Below are 24718 nucleotides of genomic sequence, written 5' to 3'. Positions count from 1 at the left end.
TCGAAAAGGTGCGGTCGATGGGGTAGGAGCATCGATAAAACCAAAAGTTTGGCAGGTGACAAAAACGAAAAATATAATTTAGGACACTGCAGTTTCTTTTTACCAATATGCTCGAAATCATATCTTTGGAGTTAACTTAACTTACATTCTCACACAGAAATAGAAGAGTTTTCTGTTTTGCTAATATAAAAGTGGAATAAGTTGCCGTAAATGCCTGGAATACATAAAATTCATCATTTATCAAGCAGTGAAGACAGGCAAATAAAAGCAGCCGAGACTGCGTTTTCACATAAAAGTGTTGTATACTAATAAAATAAACTTTTAAAATGTTATTATTGCTTATTTAAAATATTTTTAAATAAAAAAATACGCATTTTGAAATAAAATTTATGTTTTCTTTTTAAGCATCAAATGTTATGTGCATATTAATTTGGTTTATTTTTTTAAAACAACAAAATCACAGCGCAACCCCAATTGAATATCTGCATACATCCCTTCAATTTGGTATATCAACAAAAAAAATGTTTATGGATTTAATTTCAGTAACATAACGTCAGGTAACGTCACGCCAGATACTTTGTCTGGTAAAAAAAGAACCGAAAAGATTTTTTTATTATAGGAATTTGGAATATTAACCTTAAATATTTAAATATCATGACAAAAAGTTTAACGGGAATAGTTATACCCAATTCGAAGAATTATGCCTTTTCTAAATTCAATTTAATTTAGTATTTTTAAGAAATTTCGGTAACTTTTTTAGTAAAATAAAGTCGCATTTATTACAATGCAACTATTTAAAAAAATGTTCCGAAATGTTAAATAAAGCCTTTTTTTTAACATTTAGTCATACAAAGGTCACGTCACGTCAGTTTGGAAATACCCATATAGATGATGCTTTCAACAACAGAGAAAACAACGCAATTGCCAAAATGCTAGAAAGTTCTGTAATATGCAACCATATTCATGGATTGACGAAATAAATTGTCAAGAACGGACTCATACAGTGATGTATTCGGTGACAGAAACCCGCCATATAAAGCCCTCTGAGATAACATTTTTTTAACTAAACTATAATGGGGAACGGTTTTATAAGTAGCGCAAACAGATGACATCGTTACAACAGTTTCACAACAAAAAGCGAAATCTAAGAGGGAGTGCATGGTATTGACTTAAATACCCTTGTGCAGTGTGATAGCATAATCGCCTGCTCTAGCTTAATACTAAACACTGGATACACTGGACAGCATGTGGAAGTGTAGTTGGTAGTTTTTCTCGGTCCAAGGCTTCGGAATGTAATGTATGATGGGGATCTAAAGATTGATCTACCAGAAAATACGCTAGGAAGAATAAAGGAATGACTAATCAATACGGGACTGGAGTTGGCTAGCCAAAAGACGGAAATGGTATTAGTAAGCTCCAAACGGTCGCCGAACGAGTTAGTCTTAACTGTCGGGGATCATCAAATCACTTCAAAGGATTCTCTAAAATACTTAGGAGTGTACGTTGACTCTAAGTTAACTTTCAAAGAGCACTTCAGAGCGGTGGGAGAGAAAGCTACAAAAGCTAATGGAGCACTTATGCGAATAATGCCTAACATTGGTGGTCCGAGCGAAGCTATATGTCAGCTATTGTCCACAATAACCAGCTCAATAATACTATACGCAGCACCAGTGTTGTATGGATCTAAACGGACCCATCAAAAAGATATATTAGCAGCGTGCCGAATTGCTGCTTTAAGAATAGCAAGTGCTTATCGGACGGTGTCCGACGACGCGATCCTGGTTCTAACCCGGAAAATCCCAGTGGACCTACTGGCAAGCGATATGGCCGATCTGTATAACGACCATCTGAAGAAGCCAAGAAAAGAGCAACAAACAATAGCTAAGTTGCAAGAACGGTGGGAGGCCTCGAGTAAAGGGCGTGGGCCTTCACGCTAGTTTGGAGCATAGCTCAATGGAATGAGCGGAAGCACGGTGAACTGAACTACCATCTCACGCAGATACTGAGTGGACATGGCGGTTTGAAAGAGTATTTATGGAAGCGTAGGATAGAGGAAGATCCTCTTTGCCCAATGTGTACCACGGAGTTAGAAAACGCAGAACACGTCATGTTCCGCTGCCCCCGTTTCCACGAGGAAAGACTAGCCTTGCATAGAGTTTTGGATAAGGAACTTTTTTTTTTTTTTTTTTTTTTTTTTGGACGTTGTGGCAGCGCGCTGCCCGCAAGTGGCCCAATGAAACCAGGCTAATCCTGTTCACGCGATCGATTTATATATATATATAATAACTTTTTTTTTTTTTTTTTTTTTTTTGCCGAGTCTTTGATGGGCAGCGGTTTGTCAAGCGTCACGATCTGAGACTGCTCAGCTACAGAAGAAATTTCATCAGCCAAGCGTAATACTTAAAGAGAACAGAAGCAAACGTATTATACATTAATTTAGAGAGGTGAGAACAATCTTTTTTATAGAAAAAAGGGAGTCCGAGCTATCAAATGTGTTTGAGTGAGAGTTATAATCTTGGCATAAACGCCGAAAAGGTTCATTTTGTTCGAAATTCGTTCTACATTGTTTCAGCAGAAGAGGTTTGAAGTGTCTCGATGTCCGAGAGGGAACGCAAAAGTTCACTTCATTCAGAAGGAATGGGCTCGAAATTGATCCATTTAAAAGTTTTGTCATAAATATCACACCAAGCATTTCCCTTCGACTAGCAAGAGTTGGAAGATTGATAAGCTTTAATCGATTAGTATAAGGTGGAAGATTAGTTAAAGAGTCCCATTGGAAATTTCTTAAGGCAAATAGTAAAAATTGTTTTTGTATTGATTCGAGACTGTCTGCATGGACTTGATAACGCGGATTCCAAATTATCGAGCCGTATTCTAATATTGGCCTAACTAATGTTGTAAAAAGTGCTTTAGTTATGTAAGGGTCGTTAAATTCTTTTGACCACCGTTTAACAAATGCAAAAACACCTTTGCCTTTATTCACTGTAGCATTAATATGAAGATTGAAACTAAGTTTTGGAATCCATCATGACTCCCAAGTCAATAAAATTATTTACAGTTTCTAGACTATAGTTGTTAATTGTATATGAAGCTGGTGGCGAAGCTCTCCGAGAAAAACACATGAATTTACATTTTTTGAGATTGAGCGGCATATAATTTACATTGCACCAGGTAACCAAGTGATTTAAATCCATTTGAAGCAAGGAATGTTCCTCAACCGAGGCACATGATTTGAAAAGTTTTACATCGTCTGCGTACATCAAGATTTTTGAGTATTTAATTGTACCAGATATATCGTTTATGAACAACAAGAACAGAATCGGACCAAGATGGCTGCCCTGAGGAACACCAGAAGAAACATTGATGACCCCAGAAAGTGTATTTTTAAAGATTACTTTTTGCGTACGATAACCAAGATACGAAGAAATCCAACATATAAGACGGGGTTGAAAACCGAGTTGACTGAGCTTATGAATAAGTAATGGGTGTGATACTTTGTCGAAAGCTTTACTGAAATCGGTGTAAATTACATCAGTGTGAAGGCCTTTTCTAAATCCATTAGAAACGTGGGTGGTAAATTCTAGTAAATTGGTGATAGGTGATTTGCCCTTACAGAACCCATGCTGCGAGCTTGCAATTATGGGGGAAATAGAGAATGTTAGGTGGTGGGTAACAATAGCCTCAAATAACTTTGGGATAGCGGATAACTTTGCTATGCCCCGGTAGTTTTCTATTGAAGACCTGCTTCCATTTTTATGAAGCGGAATAAGAAAAGATTCCTTCCATATTGTTGGGAAAACGCCATAAATTAAAGATAAATTAAATAAATCTGTTAGCGGCTGATAGATGTTTGCGGCACATTTTTTAAGAAAGTGTGTCGGGATCCTGTCGGGGCCGTATGAATATGATACTTTTAAAGTTTTTAAATAAGATAATACATCTTCTGAAGATATAAATGGAGCTCTGATTGAATAACATGAATCAATATGGTATGGGTATTCATTAGGTGAAACGTTGGTATCAATAGAGTAATTTGATTTGAAAAATTCCGCAAAGAAGTCGGCGATCTCTTGATCATCGCTGGAAATATTATCTTGGAATTTCATGGATGATGGAAACCCTTTCACCCTGCGTTTAGAGTTTACGAATCCGTAAAATGCCTTCGGGTTGCAAGTTATATTTCTTTTCATTTTACAAAGATAAGCTTTGTAACACTTTTTGTTCAATTGAAAATACTTGCAGCGTAGAATCGAGTACTGTAAGTAATGGTTATGTAAACCCGTCTTTTTGAACAACTTGAAAGATCGAGACTTTTTATTCTTTAAAATTTTCAGCTCTTTAGTGAACCATACTTGGCTTGTATCGGAATGTACACAAATCCGCTTAGGTACGTATTTTTCAAAAAGACAGTAAATGGTATTGTAAAAGTGAGAAACGCTTTGCTCCACATCAGCATTAAATATTGGCCATACTATTCGAGATAGATCACGATTTAATTTTTTAAAATTGGCCTTCGCAAAGTCGAAGCGATAACTGGAGTCGTATCGTTTATTTCCGCTGTTACAAGCATAATTTACAACTTCGTAAACTATTTTGAGGGAAGGGTGGTAAGCATCTTCAGGTTCAATAATGGGTTCGCATCGACTAATGGAATATTTAGATTCATCATCCACAAAGGCTAAATCTAACACTCTTCCGAATTTATTCGAATGGATGTTGATTTGTTGAAGGCACAGCTCAGACATTCCGTCTAGAAATTCATTGATGGAAGACTTTGACGAAACTGGTACGATATTAAAGTCAGAGATGCACCATGATATGTGTGGCATATTGAAGTCACCCAAGACAATAATGGAATCGGAAGGCTTTAGCATCGAATTAACAGTTCTTAGCAAGGAAATGTGATTCATATAAACGGACAGTTCAGAAGATGGCGGGATATAACAGATGGCCAAATAAATGTGGATATTTGCTAGTTGTGTGCGTATGCACAAGAACTCAGTTGTATCGGTGGCGGTTACGCAAATCTCTTCAGATGGTATTGAAGAGTGTACAGCAAGCAGAACCCCACCTCCAACCCTGTTCAGGCGGTCATTTCGATATATCTGGTAGTCATTACAGAGGATCTCTGAGTTAAAAACATGAGGTTTCAGCCAGGTTTCGGTTAAAGCAATTATATCGTGGCTTGAGTTAAATGATTTTAAAAACAGTTCTGTTAACTTGGTGTTTAAGCCTCTAACATTTTGGTAAAGTATATCTAAAGCAGATTTTTCGTTCAGTTTTTTGACTCAGTGTTATTAACAGGGATCTTTGCCAAGTTTGGAACACTCTTATTCCGCCTATATTCAAATTCCCGCACAAGTGCCCCAGAGGGCCAAAAATCGTTACTCAAGATAGTGTCAAAATGGTCAATAGGTACATCTAATCTAAAGGAAGATACGTTTCTTTCATAACTAAAATTAAATTTCCGAATTGTTACGTCATGGGTTTTCCTTTTTGAGAAGATATACGATTTCAGATCCTCCTCAGTAGTATCCCTCTCGAATCTTGACACGAATATCGATTTTTTAGGAGGGACTACAACCAACTTCCTAGTTCCAGGCTCAGTCGCCTGAGAACGGTTTGCAGGTTCAATATTTTTTCTAGCTGCTAGTTTTGTTGGAGGTGCCTTTGATGTTGAAGGCTCTACTGTAAGAGGACTTGGGGATGCTAAGTTTATTAATTCTATCGTGCTAGGTGTAGGAACGATTGGGTTCTGGATGTTTTGAACGGGGTCTAGGGTCAATACGCCAGCCGAGACATCAGTTCGTTTTCGTTTGCTGTCACGACTGTCGCTGTTAGCATTAGCAGCTGAATCGGTAATACATTTGAAAGTTTTAAACAAGTTTTCATAATACTTGAATTTATCCCCTAATGTAGAAAGTTCCTTACCGATTTCGGAGAATGCGTTTCGGGTATGTTTGAAAAGCTTAAAAAGATCCACTTCGGTGGATCTGCATTTCAAGCACGACCAACGCACACCCTTGTTATCGTTGATCGCATCACACACCCTTGCTGTCAAACTAGCGCACTTCATATGAGCAAGCTCATCACAAAGCCAGCACGACACGAAACGCTCAGTATCACCTTTCAATTGGCAGTTAACAAAATTGCAAGACATTATAAGTTAAAGTAAAATTGATTAAACAGACGGAGGCAGTGAAAATAGTTTGGAGATCACAGTAAGAAAATCACTGTTTGAGCAGTTTGAAGATCACTGTATGAGCAGTTTAAGATCGCTATTAACTGACGCTTAACAACACACAATGCAAACAGCTGTGGCAGTGAAAAGAAAATGAAGTAAATGTGCACGAGCAAATAACAATTGAAAATTGAAAATATATAAATGCCAATCAAATGCAACAACAAATATGCAAAGTGACTCGGCAAATATGTATGTATGTATGGATATACACACTTTATCAATTATTTTTAAGATACAATTTATTTTAGTAAAGAAAAGGTGAACTTTAAATTGCCAATGCAGTACACAACGTGTTTACACTTATTTTTAGCACAATAATTATTTAAACAAACAAATTTATTGATTTAAGACAAAATAAGGCACAGTAGAAATCAAAACACAACTTCACAGCTTGACGTTCGCACTTTTTGCCTTACTTTTACTTACCACGAGAAATTTAGTATCACAAATGTGCAACAGGAAAGAGTGCTGGACTGCAGTGAACAAAATGGCATTTATAGTCATGACACGCCTGATGGATGCTGAGATGGAGCGCAAAGAAATGCGCATGCGAAGCAATTGCGATTAAATCGACACTCAGAGCAAATAAGGGGAACCTGGACGCAGCGGCAACAGTAGGTGAAGTAATGCGAAAGTGGTACCGGGGTGGGCGACGGTTACAAAACGGGGCTGTTTTTTAATCTACGGACACACGGTTGCTGCGACGCCAGCATTTATGGTGCATTAGGCATTTTTCAGCCCTCCAGGAAAAAAAAAAAGTTGGTAGGTAAACTTCGGTCGTGTTCAACAAAACGCCTTTAATGTTGTCCTTGACAAGTTTTCATTGGATACAGGCGTAGGTGCAACAAGTCGATTAGCCACAAGTCGTCCAGTGTCTGGATTGGAACTAGAGGCATACTAGAGTGGTCTAGGGGATATCGTCAACGGACTTTACAGTGTAGACACAATAAAAGGTTAGTTCTCACACATAGGGAAGGCTCTCCCTCTTTTATCTAATATCTTTATTATTACTCCTACTACTAGAATTAAAATATCACACTCAAATCTGTGCGTACGAAACTCCACCGCATGTGAAAATCAAGTTTTCTTCTTTAGCACGACAAACTTCGAGTTAAATCCCAGATTTTAGTGGAAATGGACTCAATTGACAGCAGTACGTGAACGTGCTAAAAACTCAGACGGAATAGTTTGCTTTAGCGCAAATTTCCACTCACCACAGTTCCACGTTCGCGTTAACAAAGATATGTACTGAAGTTGAGTACTTTAGACAGGAACTTTAAGGTGAGGTTCTTCACGAGGAGGTAATAGAAAGGTGGCACACTTTACACCGCGAAGTAGGAATTGTAAGCGCCACTTTGACTAATTGAAAAACTATATAGAAGTAAGGAAGGTTTGCATATTCTCAGACAGTCAAGCAAAGCTTATGGAGCCGACTTCTCCTTAAAATCCTTTAAAGCCAAAAGTAACTGAAAGAAGTTTACCATGCAGCAGCTAATTCCAGTCACCTGGGTTTCTAGTCACAGATAAAGTTAGGTGATATAGAAAGCTAATAATCTAGCAAAAGCTGGAGCTGTGTTTGACATAAGTAGAGCGATTCGCAGATAATATTAGAAAATCGTTAACGATTACAACAGGAGACAGGTTATGCAGAGACATTTTAAGAGTCACAGTCACAATTGCAGGACACTGACTGACAGGCTTACATGTGGAAGGATTGTGGCCCCCAAGTGCGTTTCGAAGAAGTTGTAACCCAATTTCTGTGTGAGTGTCCAACTCTACCCAATATCTACAGTAATTCCGAACATACATAGGTACGGCTGGGCAGAAGCGGTCAAGTGATTCAGAATTTTCTAAAAAGTTTTAGGGCTCACACCGACTAACTACTGAGTCGAGTATCATATAGGAGACGTTGTGAATTGTCTACCTATCTTGCAATTTATTGAATAACGCCTTTCTTCAGAATTTAGTTGAAGACCGCTAAATCTTATACGCATATAGCCCCTTCCTGCGGTAACTTGTCAAAAACACGTTTGTTTGTATGGGCGAAGCGGTTCAAGGAAGGGCGTGAATCGGTGGAAGATGATCAATGGATCAATGTGAAGGAGCTTCCGTCACCTCTCGCACCGGCGCGAAGGTTGATCACTTGCGCATTTTGATCAGGACTGACGGTCGCCTTAGCACTCGTGCATTGTCTAACGAGTTAAACATCAGGAAACGGTTCGCAAGATGTTAAACCAGCGAAGATGGTGCTCACCCATGCACAAATACTAATGCGGGGTTCGATTTGCGAGGATCTGCTATCTGGTATTCAGAGCGAGGGCAGAAACTGGATGTGTCGGGTAATCACTGGATGAGATTTGGATACTTGAGTATGACCCTGAGACACGTAACAAAGCCAACAGTGGGTGAAAAAGGGTGGGAAGTGGCCAACGAAAGCGAGGTTGTCAAAATCACACCTTAAGGCAATGTTGATCGTTTTTTCGATAACGCCAGCATCATTCATCATGAATACGTTCCCGCTGGCCATACAGTGACTAGAAAATTCTATATTGGCGTTTTTATTGGCAGGTGTTTTTCTTGTGCGATCCGAACTCGCCTTCTTCTTGCATCACGACAATGCACCGGCCCATTCCTCATTCGCTATGCCAGATTTTTTGGCAAAAAAAAGGCAGCCCACGTTGCCTAACCCACCCTATAGCCTCGATATATTTCTCTGCAACTTTTTTCTGCTCCCCAAGATAAAGTCGCACCTCGGAAATCTCATCATGGCAACGTAAAGGAGGTCCTACAACCTTGGTGATAAACGGGCTAACTTCTGAGAACTACCAGGGGCGCTTCCAATCATAGGAGGAACGTTGGAGTCGTTGTGTAGTGTTAGAAGGGAACTATTGTGTTGGTCGATAGTGAAATTGGTCCCAAAACTTAATTTTCTTGTTTCTTATTGACAAATTCCCGGAACTTAATTGGCACACCTTGTATACGGTATGTTCCGGAAACTCAGCTAACGGTTTCTAGTATCGCATGCATTATAATAAATAATTTTCAAATTAAGTTATTTATAATATTTACCCTTTCCGTTAATTCCAGCAAATCTGATGGCTTCATGGTGGGGCAAATGGGCCGTTAGCGGAATGCGTTAGTGTGTTATTGCTTAACTGAGCTGCAGTTCTAATTGCAGTTGGTTGTCGTGTTTATAGTTGTTATTTTTGTTGTTGTGTTATTGCTGTTGTTCTATTTGCGTTAGTTGTTGTTGCTGTATTTCTTCTTGTCTCACTTCCTTTCCATTTACAACTGCTAACCCTTTGTAAAAATACTCTCTACCACTACAACGATCGTCTGCGGTAAGCACTGATTCGCACGGCTTGTGATTTATTTAGCTATTTTTTATTTTCGCGTCGTTTATTTTTATGTTGTTTTCCTCCTACACTCTTGAATTGGGGTTTCCCACTGCTGTTGTTCTATTGTTGTCCACACTTCCCCCGCCTACTTAGGCGCTCGTTTCGTTACCCGCTTCCTTCGTCTCTTATACACTGACGACGACTTTGTTACATTTCAATGATTTTTACAATATCCTGCTTGTCTTTTGTGAACACAGTCTTTACTCCCACGCGGTTTCTTTCACTTGACTCCTGTCGGCATTAAGCGAGTGTGTGTGTGTTTGTTTTTCCCTTCAATTGATTTTATATGCAGCTGACGACGTCATTGGTTATATTCAACAGTTTTTTAACGATATTCGTTTTAATAGCATAACCATCAGGGACAGCAGAATTACAACTACAACTGCGGTGAAGATGTTGACGACGACAACGGAAGTGACGATGACAGCGACTGTGACAATTACTTAGCTGGCGTTGTTGTTTTCCTGCTTTTATAATTTTCTTGTTCTTTTTTGATGTTGGTTTCTCGCACAATGTTCGTTGGCTTTTTTCAGCCTTAAATTAATCATGTTACACTTCGTCGCCCATTCGTTTAACTAATTTTGTTGTTAGATTTGTTCTTTTGTTTGTGTACTGTAACATATGAGCATGTTTAACGAGATGCCAAAGTTCTTTCTAGGCGCTCTTATCAGGTTATGTGCTTATAATTTTTACTCTTTTACAGAAACAAAATACATTGAATAGAAATAATTTTTACTAGATTTCGCCCAGTGGTTGAAATTCACCACTTCAGACGTCGTTATACCTTTGCTTTCTATACCTCCCTTCCTTATTTAATAAATTTTTTTTTTTAATTTACTTTAATTTCGTATTATTTATTTTATTTTATTTTATCGTACTTTATTAAATAAAATTTTATTTTATTTTAGTTTAGTTTATTTCGTTTTATTTTATTTTATCTTATTTCATTTATTTATTTTTTTATTTTATTTTACTATATTCTATTTTATTTCGTTGTATCTCATTTTTTTATTATATTTTATCTTATTTAATTTTATTTAAGCTTATTTTGTTTTATTTTATTTAATTAATATTTTTTAATTTTATTTATTTTTTGTTACCTTTTATTTAATTTACTTAAATTTAATTTTATTTATTTTATTTTATCTTATTTTAAATTTTTTTTCACTTTATTATACTTCTTTTATTTATATAATTTTTTTATTTCATTTATTTGTTTTTATTTAATTTACTTTAATTTCATTTTTATTTTATTTTATCTTATTTAGTTTTATTAAGTTTATTTTGTTTTATTTAATTTAATTTAAATATATTTTTTTTATTTTATTTATTAAATTTTATTTTTTATATTTTATTTACTTTCATTAAATTTTACTTATTTTATTTTATTTTATCTTACTTTTTTAAATTAAACTTAATTTTATTTTATTTTATCTTATTTTATTTTTTTATTTTATTCCACTTTATTCTATTTTTTTATGGTATCTAATTTTTTAATTCTATTTTATCTTATTTAAGTAAAGTTATTTTATTTTATTTACATAATTTTTATTTTATTTATTTTTTTATTTAATTTACTTTAATTTAATTTTTTTAACTTGCTTTAATAAATTAGATTTTATTTTATTATAGTTTATTTTGTTTTGTTTTATTTTATTTTATTTCAATTTTTTTCCATTCTATTTTTTTCATTGTATCTAATTTTTGAATTTTATTTTATCATATTTCATTTTATTTGCATTTATTATGTTTTATTTTAAATAGTTTGTATATTTTTTTATTTTATTTATTTTATTATCTTAATTTATTTTTAAATCTTGTTTTATTTTCTTTATTTTAATTTATTTTGTTTTATTTTATTCTATTTTATTTCATTGTATTTTATTTTTTTATTTTATTTTATCTTTTTTAATTAAATTTTATTCAAGTAAATATTATCTAAATATTTTCTTTTTATTTTTTTCTTATTTTGTTTATTTTATTTTATCCTTTTTATTTTTTTTACAAAAGAAAAGAAAAACTTTAAACTGTGTTAATTTTTTGTAAAAAGCGTCATATTTTTTTGCGGCTGCAGACGCATGTTCGTTAATGAAGCAAGTGGAAAGAAAGCAACTGTGAAAAGGAAAAAAATTGTTTTTCATTTATCAAAATTGTGATGCTTCTGTGTGAAATTGGTATAATTTTGATGCTATTTAGGCCTTTTTGGCTGGAAAAAATCAAAGTCAAGATTTAAGTTTTATTTTTGGAGTTTGGAGTTGAATGCGAGAGAAGTTCGAAGATAAATGTTATTTATGAAATAACAACTAAAGCAGGTTAGTGTTCATAAAGTCTTGAAGATCAGCTACAAAAAAAAAAACCTAAGCATGGGTATGTTTCAACTCAAAGGTACTTGCGCTATATTTTCGTTCCTTAAAAATTATTTATGCGCTGCAACCTTTCAAATAAAAAACTATGGTTATTAGGGTGTGCCACATAATTAATAATTTGTTTTTCTGTTTGGCATGGTAAAATATTGTTTAGGGCATTGAAAGATATAGCCTGTAAAAATTTCAGCTTTTAGCTTAAATGTTTAGAGCTGCATCACCGCGACTTGTTTTTCCATACAAATCTTATGGGAAATTTTAAAGTTTTTAGGAAAAGGCAATTGAACGATCTACAAAAAAGGTATGAAAGGAGTTTTTACTAACTTTACTCTTTTAGTGGTAATACGAGATTAAAGTTCATTCTCAAGTTGTATGAGATTTCCCATACGATTTGTATTAGAGCTTACGATTTATTCTCGAACACCAGCTAGATTCGAGCCCGAGAAATCGAGAACTCGGGTCTCGAAGTACTCTTAAATCTTGCGAGCTTCTCGACATAAACTTAATTGCTGTATGGACAGTATTTATACACTTGGTTTTTTTACTTGTGAATTTTTTTTATTATATTGTTTTTCAATGATACATATAATTTTGTTCACAATATTTTATTTTTTTAACGAGAAATCGTACACTCTAATTTGTATTGAAAAACTAAATTCGCGGTGATGCAGCTCTAAACATTAAAATAATAAGCAGAAATTTTTACACGCAGTGCTTTGAATGCCCTGAAAGATATTTCCACTATACTAAAAGGATCGTAAAAAAATTATAATTTTTTGGCACAGCTTAATGATTACTATGCTGCAAATTTGATGTTGTACAATGTAGTTGTATTTAGAGAATCATAAATTCCTGAACAATTTTATTTCTTTAGAGTATTTACAGTTCAGAAATGTATACGTTTTGATACTCCTTTTCCTTGGGTTTTTCCTTAGGCCTCAAACCCAATATATATTTAGTGCTTCGAATTTCTATCAATTGTTATTCACATAAACACACGCACATAAGCACACAAGTGAGAGCATGCACATACACACATATATGTATATATATATATTTTTCTTTTTGGACACCGCGTTCACCTTCACTTTCACTACATTTAACTTTTTTCCTTGAATTTTGTCTCACTTCAATGCTGTCGCTCGACGTAACCAACGTACATAAATGGTGAGTTCTTGAATTTTTGTCTATCGTGCAACTCTTTCTCCTGCACTACAATTGTTCGTTCATTTCGTTGTTGTTTTTGTTTAAGTATAGAGAGGGGGGTGGCACTTCGCAATCGACCAGCGTTCCAAGAAAAAAATGCAGTTTATTAAAAATTTAAAAATATCGCTAGATTTGAAGCTTTCTTATGAAGGTAAACGGTTTTGTTTTTGAATTAGTTATTTGGCGTTGTGGTGTTCATATAATTTGTTTTTATTTTAATTTTTTGCGCGGTTTTCTATTATTACACAGTTGGACTTATTATGCAAAAGTTAAAAGCGTACACCAGTCAACCAAACGCCTAATTGTTAATGTCAACTATCTTGACTATTCAAGCACAGCAAAGTTTTTACTGACTAGGGGGTTTGCTGTCAAATATTTCGACCATTTGGTTGGGGTTTTGTTGGCGCACTGTAACTGAATTGTCTCTGTGAATGGTTGCAATTTTCTCAGCCAAATGTCGGTGTGCATGTATGTGTGTGTACTCAAAACTTCACTAGCACTCACTTTTCACTCTATTTCTCTCTCCCGTTTTCTACTCTCCCTACAAGCTTTCTCTCAAGTCCTTGTTGATTGGTAAGTTAAAAAAAGCTTCATTAATTCCTGTCATACGCTTCGGCACCCTAGCAGTTGGTGGTCGTTTCGAAATGAAGTAGATATGTACTAGTAAAATGTTATAAATATTAGGGTGGACCTTTTTGTATAGGCCGTTTTTTCCCTGACATTGTTCCTAGCATTTACTAGTTATAAGAAAATTTAAGAAAGAAGTGTACTAAGTAGAGAAAAGCTAAAAATGGCACTCATTTTGGCACGGCTGATTATACCTCCTACTGGAGGTTTCAACAATTGCTTAAGCGCGATATTCACATCACAAGAAAACGCTAAAAAAATGTTTCATATATGTGACCCGGCCTATGAAAAGGTGGCTTATGACCCAAAAAAGGAATTGCGAGAAACAGCTGTTAAAGGTAAACAATGCATTTGCATTATGAACAGTCATGCCCAAAAGGCAAAGCACAAACCAGTTTCTGACCGATATTTTGGCTCCATTGTCATCGAAAAAAATGCTATCAAAAAATCTAAGGATGCTTCACCAGCCACCAAAGTGGCATCGAAGGAACCAAGTGCTTCCTCGTCTTTCATTTGTGCTCTTCTTTCTCTACTTTTTTAGTACACTTCTAAGCAAGTTAGGACTTTCTAGTTTTCACCACGTGAAGGAGCGTCTCAAAAACTATTGAAACCAGAAAAAAAGTGAAGCGGCGTAACGTCCCTGGAAGACATGAGTCACATACAGCAAGAAGATTTTTTGAAACTAACATATTTGAATTGATAATGCACTTAAGTTAAATACAATACACTAAACCAGAGAAAAATAACATTTGTGCTCTAATAGAATTGCAAAATATACTCGAAAAACTCATTAATACAGTCACTGTTTACCCTGGTATTTAACCGTCTTTGTTCTTACAGGGTCGTTTCTCAAGAAATAATGACACGCACGTATATTTCCTGGCGAAAGCAGGAAAAAGGTACCAAAAAGCGTATGAGTTCTCTTGAAAGGTGAATACCAATTTGAAAATCAAAATTTTTCTTGAGCATTTATTGGACGTGTTTTGTATGGAATTTTTCATTTCATGCGTTGTAAATGCCGCGCTTTACCTCTAAATTTTCGTGCGGAATGTTTTAAGTTTCTATTAAGACGTTTTAAGAATATCGAAAGATGACATGGATCGATCCCTCACTCAGTCGTTGCAAAGAGACGCTTTAGCCATGTGCCGGTTTCGGTTTTTTTCCTGCGCATTTAGAGTTTTATTTAATTTATCTAATTTTATTTTATCTTATTTAAGTTTAATTTGTTTTATTTTATTTACATACTTTTTTAATTTTATTTTGTTTTTATTTAGTTTACTTAAATTAAATTTTTTATCTTACTTTATTCAATTAAATTTTATTTTATTATAGCTTATTTTGTTTCATTTTATTTTATCTTATTTAATTTTTTTATTTTGTATCTATTATATTTTTTTCATTGTATCCAATTGTGTTATTTTATTTTATCGTTTTTCATTTTATTTAATTTTATTTTGTTTTATTTTATTTAATTTATATAATTTTTTTATTTACTTTTTTTATAACATTATTTAATTTTTGAATCTTGTTTTATTTTCATTTTATCTTATTTTATTTGATTTTGTTTTATCTTATTTTATCTTATTTAATTTTTTTATTTTATTTCACTTTATTCTATTTTTTTATTGTATCTAATTTGAATTCTATTTTATCTTATTTAGGTTTATTTTGTTTTATTATACCTTTCATGAAAATGAAATGGTATATTAATTTCGTCACGAAACCGAAAATTGTAAGTCCTTAAAGGAAAATAGATAGACCCACCATTAAGTATACCGAAATAATCAGGTTGAAGAGCTGAGTTGATTTAGCCATGTCCGTCTGTCCGTCTGTCCGTCTGTCTGTTTGTATGCAAACTAGTCCCTCAATTTTTGAGATATCTTGATAAAATTTGGTGAGCGGGTGTATTTGGGTGTCCGATTAGACATTTGTCGGAACCGACCGGATCGGACCACTATAGCATATATCCTCCATACAACCGATTTTTCAGAAAAAGAGGATTTTTGTAATATCTTACCCAATTTAACAGATTGAAGCTTCAAACTTCACCATAAACTTTCGTATATTGCGCGTATTGTTGCCTGAAAAAATTGATGAGATCGGTCGTATATATAGTATATATCCTATACAACCGATTGTTCAGATAAGGAACTTTTCGTAATTACTGCCCTATTTTAAGAGCTAGAGGCTTCAAATTTCAACGAATGCTTACGTATATAGCATATATTGTTTTCTGAAAAAATTATAAAGATCGGTGGTATATATAGTATATATCTCATACAACCGATTGTTCAGATAAGAAACTTTTCGCAATTTCTCTCCCATTTTAACAGCTATAAGCTTCAAATTTCACCGATTGCTTACGTATATAGCATATATTGTTGTCTGAAAAAATCATAGAGATCGGTTGTATATATAGTATATATCTCATACAACCGATTGTTCAGATAAGAAACTTTTCGCAATTTCTACCCCATTTTAACAGCTATAAGCTTCAAATTTCACCGATTGCTTACGTATATAGCATATATTGTTGTCTGAAAAAATCATAGATATCGGTTGTATATATAGTATATATCTCATACAACCGATTGTTCAGATAAGAAACTTTTCGCAATTTCTACCCCATTTTAACAGCTATAAGCTTCAAATTTCACCGATTGCTTACGTATATAGTATGTATTGTTGTATCAAAAAATCATAGAGATCGGTGATATATATAATATATATATGATGGTATATATAGTATATATATATAGTATATATATATAGTATATATATTTTTTTTTTTTGCGATTTCGGCCTCATTTTAACAGCTATAAGCTTCAAATTTCACCAAATGCTTACGTGTGTAGCATATATTGATGTCTGAAAAAATCATTGAGATCGGTGGTATACATAGTATATATCTCATACAACCGATTGTTCAGATAAGAAACTTTGCGCAATTTCTGCCCCGTTTTAACAGCTAGAAGCTTCAAATTTCACAAAATGCTTACGTATATAGCATATATTGTTGTCTGAAAAAATCATAGAGATCGGTGGTATATATTATATACTTCATATAAACTGTCATTTTTGCCCCTTTTTTACAGCTAGAAGCTTCAAAATTCATCAAATTTCATCAAATAGTTACGTTTACGTCATATATTTTTGAAAGACGTGATTCGTAGTCATAGTTTTTACATGCAGACCACAAAAATGTGAAGCTTTGCATCCTCACACAGATTACCTACCTATTTTTTTATTTTATATTTATCTTAAAAAATCGTTTAGATATGTTCAAATTTCACCAAATGCTTACGTGTATAGCATATATTGTTGTCTGAAAAAATCATAGAGATCGGTGGTATATATATTATATACCCCATATAAACTCTAATTTTTGCCCCCTTTTTACGGCTAGAAATTTCACCAAATGCTTACGTGTGTAGCATATATTGATGTCTGAAAAAATCATTGAGATCGGTGGTATACATAGTATATATCTCATACAACCGATTGTTCAGATAAGAAACTTTGCGCAATTTCTGCCCCTTTTTAACAGCTAGACGCTTCAAATTTCACCATATGCTTACGTATATAGCATATATTGTTGTCTGAAAAAATCATAGAGATCGGTGGTATATATATTATATACCCCATATAAACTCTAATTTTTGCCCCCTTTTTACGGCTAGAAATTTCACCAAATGCTTACGTGTGTAGCATATATTGATGTCTGAAAAAATCATTGAGATCGGTGGTATACATAGTATATATCTCATACAACCGATTGTTCAGATAAGAAACTTTGCGCAATTTCTGCCCCGTTTTAACAGCTAGAAGCTTCAAATTTCACAAAATGCTTACGTATATAGCATATATTGTTGTCTGAAAAAATCATAGAGATCGGTGGTATATATATTATATACTTCATATAAACTGTCATTTTTGCCCCTTTTTTACAGCTAGAAGCTTCAAAATTAATCAAATTTCATCAAATAATTACGTTTACGTCATATATTGTTGAAATACGTGATCCGTAGTCATAGTTTTTACACGCAGACCACAAAAAACCTGAAAATTTGCATCCTCGCACAAAGTACCTACCTGTTTTTTATTTTATATTTATCTTAAAAATCGTTAAGGTATGTAGATCTGTTCACTATATATTTCTTATCTTATACATCCGATTATTCGGAGATTACGAGCGGGATAAGATTATTGTTCAGCCTCATTCATGAAAGGTATGAAGTCTTCGGCACAGCCGAAGACAGTCCCGTTTTTACTTGTTTTATTTTATTTACATACTTTTTTATTTTATTTATTTATTTTTTATTTAATTTACTTTAATTAAATTTTTTAATTTTATTATCTTACTTTATTAAATTAAATTTTATTTTAATATAGTTTATTTTGTTTTATTTTATTTTATCTTATTTCATTTTTTTTTATATTATATTTTTTTTCATTGTATCTAATTTTTTAATTTTATTTTATCTTATTTCATTGTATTTAAGTTTATTATGTTTTATTTTAAATAATTTATATAATTTCTTAAGGAATACATTAAGATTCTATTAAGACGTTTTAAGAATATCGAAAGACGACATGGATCGATCTCTCACTCAGTCGTTGCAAGAGGGACGCTTTAACCTTGTGCCTTTCGGTTTTTTCCTGCGCATTTAGAACCACCACTAAAGCACAAGCGTTTTCTTCCCAATGTAGCGGGGCCTCCCTTTTCCACGGCTGCCACTGATGTGCTTTAATAGAGACACTTTCAGGGCAGAGATATCCTTATTTATTCGCTTAACATAGTCTAGCCAGCATAGCCTTAAAGCTCGTACAGTTCGTCGCTAAATCTGCTTCGATACACACCGGCATGCTCCGAGTACATGCTCGTAAATCTTTAGAAGAAATTACCTCTCGCGTTCTCCGATGATCATATCAACTGATATTATCCTCGCCCAAGCTTAGAGAGAGCGACGCATTCGCAGAGAATGTGAACCGGCGTTTCATCCTCCAGCTCACAGAAACAACTAATTTGAGTATCGGATAGATTTAACTTACTTAGGTGATATCGTAGACCACAGTGTCCTGCATAGTACCCAGTGAGAGTTCTTAGGTCCTCCCTGCTTAGTTGCCGGAAGTATAACCAGTTGGACTGTCTTTGCCCTGGACAGTCAATCCATTGAAGTCTGAATTGTTTTGTTTCCCACTTACTTATGGTTTTCCTGGTGTGTGATTTTGTGAGTTCACAAAAGGGCTCTGGACCATAGAATGCTGCTATAGCACACTGCTTTTCTAGGTAATCTGCATGTTCACTACCCTAATGTCCCTGATGTCCGGGAACCCATCCTAACAAAACCTTTTGGCTCCCAGGTCATTAAGGATTTCAATGCAGTAATCCACTAGCTTAGATGTAGCTGTGTAAGATTGCAAGGCAAGCAGGACCACCTGGTGTCCGAAGTAATGTAGATGCTCTTCGAGGATGAGCCTCCCCGCAGACATTCTCTACCGCAGACTTCTATTGTATGGATCGATTTCTTGAAGTTCGGACTAGATTCCAGCTCCCGTTCTTCCGTCATCGAATTTCGATCCATTCAATCTAGACCTCTGAGGTAGGGTCATTATAAGGATTCCCTGTTTCCCAGTGGGTCCTGTCCACAATGGACACTTCAAAGTTCCGTGAGATTCTGAGCTTAGTCACGCAGTTGTTATGTGGGATTTCCTATGAACACTGCCGAGGGGCTACCCCGCTTAGAAAAATTTTCTTCTAACTGAAAAAACTTGTTTCTAAAATTTTGATGTTGCTTTGCCTGGTGCTTGAACCCAGAATCTATTGGCCTTACAAGAGTATTAAATGTCCAGTAACTATACCATTTTTGGAGATATCCCCCATGTTTTTCCGCGGAGTCAAGTGCAGGCAAAGAAAGCTATTGTTGCCTTGTTTAGGATAGCATCCAAATGAGCATTTCACGTGAGGGTTCTACCCAGTGTGACTCTTAGATATTTTGCATGCATTGAGAATTGCATTTTAGTTCCACCTAGGGATGGTTCTGGGATGGATGCTTTCCTTCTCCGGGCTGTTATAGAGGCAGAAATACACTCGGAGTTTTGCCAAATCACTGCCGAGGTGCGACCTTGCTTAGAAAAACTATTTTCTAAATTTCGATGTTGCTTTGCGCCAGCACACCACGGCGGCCAAGCATGTTCGAAGAAAATGTCGACCTAAATAACTTCGGGGATTTCGTCAGGAACTAGATTAATATTAAGATTCAGATGGAAATCGGGGTTGTATTTGAGATTAAGATTGAGATGATGAATTTAAAATGTTTACCCATAAACAAAAAATGTTCGCAAGGATGTCAAAATAAAACTTGATCCACCCTAGCACATAGATATATGTATGTATGTTTGAAAAAATATATCCATTCAAAATGTATGTATATGGCTTTAGATTAATCGGTATCAATCATTCGCCATATTTTAAAATTCCTTAAAATCGAATTAAAACTTATTTCTCATTAAAAATCACTCAATCCAAAAATAATTCTTTCTTAGTTACTTTTTCACACAAAATTTTCCCGTTTTTTTGCACTTTTGTTTTCTGATAAAAATTACTTTCACTTTACTTATCCGTAATCTGCGTCCTTATTTTTGTGACTACACTACTCAACTCGCCATTGCACTCTGACTGTGGTTCGTAAGGCTTTCGTTTCAAGTTCATCGCATCCGCAAATGGCGTGCTCTAACTTTGTGTTCCATTTCCGTTTCATGCGTAGTTTGTATGTGTTGCATTGTCCTTATCCTCCACTTATTTTCTCTATAGCCAATTTAATACCGTGGTATAATGTAGGTATGGTTGAGAATCAGAAGCTTTGTAGCCAATTTACTCGTACACTCACTTTATTTTAATCTAACATTTGTATAAAATTCTCTCGTTGAGTTAACTTAAGTCTGCATTCGGTGTTACCATATCGTGGTTCAGAAATGTAGTAGACTGAGGTTTGGGATGACGACGTAAATGCATCAAAACTTCTCATTCGTCTATTGACCTTGGCATTGGATAAGTCCTTCGCAGGTTTGAGAAACCCAAAACTATGACACTTCTGTCTAATCATTAAGTGAAGCTACTAGAAGCTTCCACCGCGCTGATGTGAAGATCTCGCTGGAGACTGCTTTTTTGTCCAATAAGAGGGCATCTCCAAAAGCATTACAATACTATCGGACATTAACAACAGTGACACTCTACCTCATCCCCTTGAAGTCGGTAAGATAGAGAAGGTAGGTATAAGATATAAAGTAACAAGCATAGGCTAGACGTTAGCTTAGGTTGAGCTGGCCACTCGGTGCAGACCTCATATAGACTGAATGAGTTCATAGTGGTACCATACGTTTGCGCAATGATCAAATTGAAAACCCCTATCAGAACTGGCTTTTGTGCTATAAAATAACTCCCTGATCTTGACAAATACTAGAAGCTTTCAAGGACCTATGCGACATGCTGCTTCTAAATCTGATAGCTGTGCGCAGGGCAAGAACACAAAACGTGCTCCATCGTTTTCTCCTCCAAGCCGCACTTCCTACTTCTGCTATCACTGGCAAGGCTTAGTTTAAAAGCATGTGACGTCAGAAGAAAGTGTCCAGCAAATATACCCATCATGAGCCTACATTCCCCTCTTTTGAGTTATACTTAAGTTGTAAGACGTGTAGACCGGCGCTTGGTTTCACACCGTTCCTACTTGTTTGATCATCGGTGACCAAATATTAATAGGGATTGCTTACACTTTTAAACGCTGTTTTATGAGAGATTGATGTCTTAAATGTCAATGTAAAACTTGACGCAGCTGCAGTTTAAGCTATTTTCCTCCAGTTTATTTCCGGATCAGAGCGTACTATACCGCAGACCCTACTCCTTTCATTACTTTGTGCATCGTCTCTATTGCGCCAACTTTCCACATCTATTGTGGCTCTTACAGACCCATCAAAGCGCAGGCAGGGGACTAAGTAGTCTGTTCGTCTAATATTTGATGACCCTTTACTATTATGGCCGTATGTTCTACGCTCAAGCAGCCCCGAGGGAATTGAGTCCTGTTGCAGTTGTTGTCAGGACTCCAGTTATGCTAAGCATTGGTAGCATGCATACCCCCTCTAACTATTTGAGGAAGAGTACTTAATTTGTTGCGTGGTCGTCCACCAAACAGGACCCTATACTATGGGATAGGCTTTACAATCGCTGTAAATATCAAATGAGAGTGAGGGCGATATACCCCACGTATACTCCAGCGTTCTTTCCATTAAGTGCCTTCGAGGACTTCTTCGCTCTCTCCTCCACGTTGAGCTTCCATGAAAAACTACTATTTAGAATGATTCCTAGATATTTTGTGCAACGTTTCTTCTCCAGGGTCAGCCCTTTTAGTTTAGGCCTAGTCCTCCTAGTAAAGAAGACCATATACGTCTTCCCTGCTCAACCCAGCATTCATTGTCCAGGTATGTACATATATCCTGACGCGTCCGATAAATAGAATAGCTAATTATTGAAGAGACGTAGAGCTATTAAAACAAAAACATGGCTCAACTCTTAAGACCTCTAGCCCTGATTCGCACGTTAATGACTTCAGCAGGCCCATACTGTAAGTGCGTCTATCACCAAGGAATGTAGATGACGAAGCGGATAAAAGAGACATAAAGTAAATCTCTGTCGTGGAGATCAAACCGAATATGGTAGGAACGCTAAAGTACTACAAGTTTGAAAGTTTGTTACGGTGACTCGAAGTTATTTCAAAGCCTACACCATGGAGTGTACTGCTGGATTGAACATGAAACCGGTACGTTGCAGTACTATCACCTGCTTATACTATCCCTACTGCCTCGATAACGATTTTAGTCATCTCTTACGACATACATGCCTACCCTCTTTAGCAAACTGGGGAATTCCGTCTGTTGCACTGACTGAGCTGAAAGATAGATAGCGATCATGATATCGCCATATGCCTTTGGAAGGCACAGAGTGAGCTATCTTGATTAACACAACTGCCGTTCAGTAATTACAATTGATATCTTTTCCCTTGACGAGATAGAACATATACCCACGAAAGGTGTGATGATTTCTGTCGGACCAGCTATTTTTCGGGTTCTTCCAAGACTATTTCAACTATTTATTGCTTTCGCTTATAATATAAAGCCTGAAGTGGGATTAGACCTTTTGCACCGTGATTTTCATTCTGACAGCCCAGTTCAGACTTCTCTCGTGGAAGTTTATTTAGAGTATGTCAACTCACTCTAGAAATATACTCGGCCCTTAACGTCGTTAAAAGACGAATACGTTTCTCGAAGGTTGTTGCTTTAAAATAACTTTATTAGGGGATGATTGAGGTCCGGGTCTAGATACGGGAGCGTCAAGGAATCAGTTTCCAAGACTGCCTCTTCAATACATCCATCAATTAAAAAACTTCCGGGAAAATTTTCAGCGCCTGGATACTCACAATGGCAACCTTGCAGTCATGATTCTCTCGCTGGAAAGCTAAAACTTTTTCCGAGTCATACCAACGTCTCGTTTAACTACTCACGAGATGCTACTCGTTACATTACAATTTTACAGACAAATTGTTGCTTAGAAAATACTACTTGGCTTTTGTATAATATCAGCCATCACTTTATGTATGCATATGTGTGCCTGATTGAGTATATAAGTGTTAGTAAGCGTGCCTTCGCATACGAAAGCTTTGATTCATTCATACTTCGGATATAGGCAAACGGTAACTACACCACCTTAACAACGCTTTTAGCGATGTCGGTGTCAACCGCGTCTTACTTCATAGAGTAAACACCTGTTATGAGCACACATACATGTGTATACATTACATGTGTATATGTAACATGATGCACAGTTAGACATGGCTTAACGAACGGGAGCGTAGTCAGGCTATCAGCAAAAAGGGGACTAGAATACAAAAAATACAAAAATTTTGTTTGATTATTTAGCAAAGGTAGTTGGATTGAGCTACCAACAGACTGGGCCCTACACAGAGGCGGGTTCCGATTGTATCAATCGTAAACCAGGCGAGCCAAATGGAGTCCCTGGGGATACACTTTCCTTTAAAGTCCAAGATCCCCTTTCCACAACTTCAGATTTCTGTTGTGGGCTGGCGTGTATCTGAGCCAATTATTCTACAAACAGGAAACTGCCAAGGAGGTTAACAGGGTTAACCGTTGCCAATGGAAGCGCTAAGGACCCAAAAGAATTGAAGCTCAAAACTACACTGGCCGCAAGATATGATTGGGAAGCCGATCATTTTCCAAATGTTATTGTAGAAGTACTTCAACCTGTTTAGCCGGCACGTCCATTTATGGATGAGTCGTGTCGGATTAAACACGAATTCCCTAGAGAGAGGAGCAGGGTGTATACTCATCTAGTGAACCGTAGCAGTTGAACTGAGGACAAGCGTGTTGAGTGGATTTTTATTTAAGGAGAGAGAGAGAAAAAACCTGCAAGGTTTGCCATGCAATCCATACTCGGCCATTGCCGATTTCGTTAGATTGAGAAGGAAGCTTGTTCGTTTCCTTGCATGACCAGAAAAACTTGACCGCCAAATTCATTACAAAATTGGGAAATCGTGCAATCGATTTTGAAGTAACTTCCAGAGGAGCTAGAGTCTTTAAACTTGAAACGTATTTCAAAAAAAGTCTGCATTTGGAAATTTTGCTTTCGAGCTTTAAGTAACTTCCCGATAACCCAAAGACTTGAAACTTTGAACATACCTCAAAGTTTTATTAAAACGCAATAAACGCCAAAAGGGAGGAAAACGGCTATACAAGATGGGCAGGAATTGAAACATTTAAATATCTTTAGCAAATTCAGAGCAAATTAAGATCAAGAAACTTCCTGACATAAA

General features: G+C 35.7%; 1 protein-coding gene across 6 annotated transcripts in view; it reads right to left on the bottom strand.

Annotated features, from left to right (window-relative positions):
• The window catches only part of LOC137249331 (solute carrier family 7 member 14), a 239002-nt gene that overhangs the window by 86604 nt on the left and 127680 nt on the right, over nucleotides 1-24718 (bottom strand). Inside the window, exons 1-2 of one of the 6 annotated variants that reach the window (XM_067780694.1) lie at nucleotides 20161-20784; nucleotides 9314-10254 (exon numbers count right to left, since the gene is read on the bottom strand). The exons of 2 other annotated variants lie outside the window; for them this stretch is intronic. In XM_067780694.1, the coding sequence (XP_067636795.1) occupies nucleotides 9314-9349 (36 nt within the window). In that variant the 5' untranslated portion in view covers nucleotides 9350-10254; nucleotides 20161-20784. Of the gene's footprint in view, nucleotides 1-9313; nucleotides 10765-20160; nucleotides 20785-24718 lie in introns of those variants that run through there. 3 more of the 6 variants (XM_067780695.1, XM_067780696.1, XM_067780693.1) reach the window with 3 other exon arrangements.

Source organism: Eurosta solidaginis, chromosome 4 (genome assembly GCF_040869045.1).
Source record: "Eurosta solidaginis isolate ZX-2024a chromosome 4, ASM4086904v1, whole genome shotgun sequence".
NCBI lineage: Eukaryota > Metazoa > Arthropoda > Insecta > Diptera > Tephritidae > Eurosta > Eurosta solidaginis.
The sequence above is the reverse complement of the archived record's forward strand: the minus strand, read 5'-3'. Positions and strand labels throughout refer to the sequence as shown.